The sequence below is a fragment of the Nicotiana tomentosiformis genome, chromosome 8, assembly GCF_000390325.3.
Source record: "Nicotiana tomentosiformis chromosome 8, ASM39032v3, whole genome shotgun sequence".
In the NCBI taxonomy this organism is placed as follows: Eukaryota; Viridiplantae; Streptophyta; class Magnoliopsida; order Solanales; family Solanaceae; genus Nicotiana; species Nicotiana tomentosiformis.
This window is the reverse complement of record NC_090819.1, coordinates 135,546,031-135,552,873: the sequence shown is the minus strand read 5'-3', so window position 1 is coordinate 135,552,873 and position 6,843 is coordinate 135,546,031. Positions and strand designations below refer to the sequence as shown.

General features: G+C 36.7%; 1 protein-coding gene across 1 annotated transcript; it reads right to left on the bottom strand.

Moving 5' to 3' along the window:
• Positions 1-2,849: 2,849 nt before the first annotated feature.
• Positions 2,850-4,448, bottom strand: LOC104112389 (organic cation/carnitine transporter 3-like). The gene has a single exon (XM_070184247.1). The coding sequence runs from the start codon at positions 4,446-4,448 to the stop codon at positions 2,850-2,852; it is 1,599 nt and encodes a 532-aa protein (XP_070040348.1).
• Between the last annotated feature and the right edge of the window lie 2,395 nt (positions 4,449-6,843).

Genomic DNA, 6,843 nt, shown 5'->3' with positions numbered 1-6,843 from the left:
CATTTACATGCATGTATGCAGGGCAACCAAATATCTTTAAATCAGAATAATTAGCAGGAGTACCTGACCACACTTCCTTTGGAGTCTTAAAGTTCAAAGGTGCAGAAGGAGCTCGGTTGACAATATAACAAGCTATAGAGATAGCTTCTGCCCAAAAGGCGTTTGTCAGTCCAACATTTGAAATCATGCAATGAGCCCTTTCCAAAAGAGTTCTATTCATCCTTTCTGCCACCCTATTTTGCTGAGGTGCCATTGTTACAGTACGATGTCGAGCAATTCCTTCATTCTTGCAAAATTTGTTGAATTCATCATTCCAAAATTCCAAGACATTATCTGTTCTAAACCGCTTAACTTGTTTTCCTGTTTGCTTCTCAATCAAAACTTTTCATTGTTTGAAATTTAAGATACATCACTTTTATTTTTCAGGAAATAAACCCAAACTTTCCTTGAATAATCATCAATGAAAGTTAACATATACCTGGCACCACATTTTGATGGGGTACGTGAAGGACCCCAAAGATCTGAATGAATGTAATCCAAAGTACCTTTTGTTCTATGAATCACTGGAGATTTGAAGCTGACTCTTTTCTGCTTCCCGAACACACAATGTTCACAGAACTTCATATTTCCGGTACTTTGGCCACGTAAGAGACCTCTTTTGCTGAGGATGGAAAGACCTTTTTCACTCATATGCCCCAATCGCATATGCCATAATTTGGTAATGTTTGAATCTGATTTATCTGATATTGAAACTGCAGCAGTACCTGTACCATATCTGCGTGCTTTCATGATCACAACGTACCATATCTGCGTGCTTTCATGATCACAAGAGCACTATGAGAAATTTTCAGAACTCCACCTTCACCTGTGTACTTGCACCCAAGATATTCTAGAGTGCCCAAAGAGATGAGATTTTTCTTCAAGTCAGGAACATGTCTAACATCGGTGAGAGTTCTTACCACACTATCGTGCATTTTGATTCGGACTGTACCTTTTCCAATAACTTTGCACGCATCATTGTTGCTCATCAAGACAACTCCACCTCCAATAGATTCATATGTGATAAATAAATTCCGACTGGGACACATATGATAAGAACAACCCGAATCTAAAATCCACTCATTGTTAGATTTGAAACTATTATTAGTTGCTAAAAAAATAGTTCCCTCAGTCTCATCAACATCTACACTTGCTTCGGCAGTGTCAGTATTTTTGTGCTCATTTTTCTTTTCTGTATGGTTTTCTTTGTTTTTCAATTTAAAAAATTCAGAAATAATGTGACCTTTCTTATGACAATATTTGCACATGACATTTCTGTATCTGGATTTTGACCTTGATTTAGGTTTCTCACTATTTGAATCTTTCTTATTGGATCTACCTCTTATGAATAAGCCTTCCCCTTAGTTTCCATTAGTTTCCCCGGTAATATCTCTATTTATTTGTTCTTTTGATTTCAAAATAGATTTGATATCTTTATAAGAGATATTATCCTTCCATAAAGCATAGTATCTCTTAATGTTTAAACGACTAGGGTAAGGAAACAAGCAATAACACAGCTTGGTCCCCATCTTTGATTTCAGCATCTATGTTACTTAAATCCATAAAAAGAGAATCAAAAGTATCAAGATGTGTAAGTATAGAGGTACCTTCAGCCATACGAAAAGTGTAGAGTTTTTGCTTTAGGTAAAGCCTGTTTTCTACTGTTCTTTTCATATGTATGGTTTTAAGCTTTTTCCATATGCCTTTGGCTGAGCTTTCTGCTGCAACTTCACGCAAAAACTCATTTGAAAGATTTAAAATAATACATGATTTTGCCTTTTTGTCTATGACGGCAAACTCCTCGTCCGTCATTTTATCCGACATCTTCTCCTTTCTTTGCAGTGCCAAATCTAAGCCATCCTGAATTAGGATAACTTCCATCTTTAATTGCCACATTCCGAAGTTTGTACTTCGGTCAAATTTCTCAACATAAGACTTTGTTAGAGTTATTTTGGCTATTTAAACTAACCCGGTTAGATCTGGCTCGGATACCAATTTGTTAGGATCGGGTTACCGAGTAGTACAGAATTTAGCCAAACAACGTTATAATGACAAAAACAAAGACAATGCAAGGTGATAATAACGACAATTAAAGAAGATAAAGAAGACACAAATTTAACGTGGTTCGATCAAGGTGACCTACGTCCACAAGCGGAGATGAGCAATTTTACTATACCAACAATAGTACAAAAGAGAGTACAAAATTAGAGTAAATACTCTAATTAGTCCTAAATACCCTAAGAGAATAACCTCACAAGATCACTCCAAAGAAAGGGTTCACACAAGTGTTTCTCAACACTCACTCTCTTACAAAATACTCTATAATGAAATAAAGGAGAAGAAAGAAAGACAAGAGTGGAAAGCTCTTGAATTAGTGTGTTTGCAAATGAGGTGAAGCTCCTATATTTATAGCAAGAAATCTTTGACCTAATAGTGGATATTATGTCATGGCAAATGTCATGATCCATAATTTTTATTATAATGAATATTATGTCATGGCAAATATCATGAAAATTTGACCATATTACAACTACTATGATTTTCTTGGAAAGGATGGTTTTTTAACTGCATCACACGACTTGTTAACACTTGCAATAGAAGATGGAAAGTTTTAAATTCAACTGATCAATTAATCAGCTTTTGGAGAGGAAGTATATGATCCTAAATTATTAATTAGCCTTCTTTGCGAAAAAAGGAAGATAAAATTTTAGGAGAAAATTTTGGACATATCATAAGCTTAACATTTTAATTCTAAGTCAAAACATACAACTGATGGAGGCACAACAACTACAAGATCAACCCTCACGGCCTCACACGCCATTCATCACATAGGATGCTCCATAATCCTCTTGTTCGTGCTCTTCCATGTTCATAAAAAGCTCCAACCCCTTTGTTTCAGGCAGAAAAATGACCAAAGATCCTGCAATTGATGTCATAATTCCAAGCACCAAATATGGTAAAATATTGCTTCTATCTCCTCCTGCATCAACCAAAACTGGACTTACCACGCCCCCGAGCACCACAGACTGCCACACAATTGACACGGTAGCATTCCTTATGCTAGTTGGAAATAGCTCTGAAGTGTATATCAGCAAGAAGTCAAATGCAGTGCAAGCACTAAAGAAGGATATTAACTCCAATACTAGCTGTAACACTTTCCATTTGTCCACTATCATGCATAACATGCCACAAACACCTGATAAAACACTTAGTCCAACTAGTGTGCTTCTTCTATTGCATTTTTCTACCAAGAAAAAGATTATCAAGAAAGCTGGTAATTCTAGCAAAGCGTTTAGACCGGTACTCAAGTAGAGATTTAAGCTAAAGTTGCCAAGTCCTAATGGCATGCCATAGTACATCAATCCAATACCAAAACCTGTTGACACAGCTAGCAATAGCTGTCCAAGAATCCATCTTTCCTTCAACAAAATCTTGATCAATGGTTGATTAAAGTCATTGTCAATCTTCAGTTTATGGTCATGTTTCAATACCAGGTCATTTAAGCTTAGGTTCTTGCAATGAGGTGCTATAAATGTTTTCAGAACTGCAAAAGCCTCTCTATTTTTCCCTTTTGAAAGTAGCCATCTTGGTGATTCATAAACACAAAACTGTAGTAACATGCAATAAATTATTGTTGGAAGAGAAGTCCAAAGATAAAGTACCCTCCAAGAGTAATTCCTACTAAAATAAGCCAAACCTGGCAGTGATACAAATCCAAGTGTAGATATAAGGAATCCAACAGTTCCAACTTGGCCTTGATACTGTTTAGCAACACTCTCAGAAGACAAAACCAAAACAGACGATCCAATCGCTGCACGGCCATAGCCACTTAGAAATCTCAAGGCTGAGTACATCCAAATGTTGTTAGAGAAAGCAATGAAGATTGAAGCCATAGACATGATCAAACACCCGAAAAACAGCATAGTCTTTCGACCAATTGTGTCCCCGAGTAGGCCAAGTATTAGGCCACCAAACAAGCAGCCAATGAAAAAAGATGAAGCAGGAAGACCTTGAAGTATAGGATTATTAGAACAATGTAGTGACCATTCAGATACAATGGATGTGTAAATAGGCTTATCCCAATTCCATTCATTGGTAGAAAGTTGACATATATTGGACTTGGAATTGCAGCCTGTGTTATTAAGTTGTGTGCAATGCCATGTTGGGATAGCATCAGTAAAGATAGTGATAAATGTTTGTTGAGCCTCAAAGAAACAAGCAAGTGAAACAAGAATAACTTGCAAGATTTGTGGCCATTCAATTGCACAACTTCCAAAAAATGGCTCTATTATTTCTTCAAGAGAAGAAGGATCATTTAACTGCCTTAAGGTATTTAGATTTGGAGGTTCTTGATCATGGCAATTCTTGGCTGAAGGAAAATGTGAGAGTAAAGGAGTTGAATTAGCCATTAGAATTTGGAAGGGGATTTGACCTCTTCATTCTAGTGATGATATTTATAAGGACAAACAAATTATTTTGCATAATGTAATACCTTATAAGTGATCTGAATATGTAATACTTTATAAGTGATCTGAATATGTAAATATCTTTTACACGATTAGTGAATAGAACTTAAATTCTTTCTCGTAAAGGGTAACCATTAATTGATCAATTGTCTGTGATGACCATGCCGGAGGGCTGGCTGACGAGGGCGGTTCAAGCAAGACTGTCAGGATTCTAGGTTGGCAAGCTTCTGAAGAAGGGGTGCACATGTCACCTTAGGCGAATCCCACCTCGGATTGGGAGAGGAAAGTGAAATGCTTTACAAGGCATGACACAAGCTCACATGGTACGCGCTCTTTTAGGGCTCGAGGTGGTGTAGCCCGAAAGACAAATCCGTGTAAGCCTAGGCCCAAAGCGGACAATATGTGCCATGTGCTTGGGTGGTGACATTGTCGTGTTCCACGATTTGTGACTGATTAATTATTAACTGGTTCATGCTTCTCATGATCATTAAACAAATAGGTTTCTTCCAGCTGAAGATATAATCGTCTAAGATTTTTGGTAAGAATGAACAAGTAAAGAATTAGTGTTGGCGTTCTGACATTTCTTTGCATTGGGGACCCTCTTACCTCTTAAACAAATCACCCACGTTTGCTACTACTACATAAAAATTAATTAAGTACTTGAAATCATGCTTCACAAACAAAGACTTTCACTAATTTATTCTCGGAATGGGACTTTAAATATTCATAGAAGGTATTGTCATTGAGAGATGAAGTCAACTAAAAGATTAGTACTACTAATGAAAATATGATCTCAGGTCGTGGAATAAGAAAGTTGATAATGCATTAGAAGGGGAGCCTTGAGTCAGTCAAGCTGCCTTCGTGTGCCGTGAAATCGCCATGATACTTATATAAGGGAAAACTGCCTATGTCATATTTCTTGGATGCGGCTCTTCCTCAGCTTTGCGTGAACGCGGGATATTTGTGTCTCGGGTTGCCATTTTATTTTCTATAGTTGATACTCAATATAATACTCTAGTAGAACAAAAGATTACTGATATAAGCTTGTCAAAAATCAGATTGGGAGATTTTGGAATGTTTAATGAGATGATAAAATAGATCCTTGAATAAAACAATCAATATATAAAATATGTTAAATTTAACGGACAAGTCTTGGTGGTGTAGTTGGTTATCATAGGGTTTGCAAGTGGGCCGGTCCCGGGCCTAAACGGGCTAAGTGGGCCGGTCCAAATGGTTCCGGGCCCAGTCCCGGACCGATCCCAAATTAAACGGGCCAACCGGTCTCGGACTAAACGGGCTTTTTGTAGGGACCGGCCCGGGACCGGGACCGTTTGGTTTCGGGCTAAACGGTCCAGGCCCACGGGCTAAACATGCTAAGTGGGATAAGTGGGCCCAACATATATTTTTTTATAAAAAAAATAATTTAAATAGATATTAGAGAAAAAAAGATGTTAAAAAAAATACCTAAGTTAATGCTTTATAAATTTTATTATAGAATTGTCACCTAAATTTTATTTAACATCCTAAATTTTAATATTCAATATTTAATATCGAATATATATAGTATATAAGATGTATATATACTATATAGTATATCGATATAAGATGTATATATAGTATATTCGATAAGCTATATATACATCTTATATACTATATATAAGATGTATATATAGTATAGTATAGTATAGTATATATATATATATTCGATAAGCTATATATATATCTTATATACTATATATACGATGTATTAGTATATAAGATGTATATATAGTATATATATATTAAATGTATACAAAGTTAGGGATTAAAACAAAGTTGGGGGGGTTTAATCCCGCTAAGGGACCGGTCCCAGTCCCTGGCGGGCTAAATGGCCTCGGGCCTGGTGGGCCCAAATCATAGGACCGGCCCAGGCCCACTAAAATCGGGCCAAATGGTCCTGGCCCGCGGTCCCGGACCGGTCCTGGGCCTGGACCGGCCCACTTGCCACCCTTAGGTTATCACGGTAGTCTCACACAATTGAGGTCCCTGGTTTGAACCCGGGTTCAGACATTTTTAGTTTTACATATTTTTTTCTAAATCATCGATATTCAGATAAATAAAATATATTTTATCTTCTTAAAGAACAATAAAATCGCATCATGCACGACTTGTTCTAATTTTTGGGAAACAACATCAATTCGGATTCATTTGCCCGCCTATAATTTTTAATTTGTTATAAAATAAAGACCGTAAAGTAAAGAAATCGAAGACAATTATAGAGAGAGATTTATATATTATTCAACTTCAAACTCATGTACATAATGAACTGAATTCTCCTCTATAATAGAAGAAAGGAAGT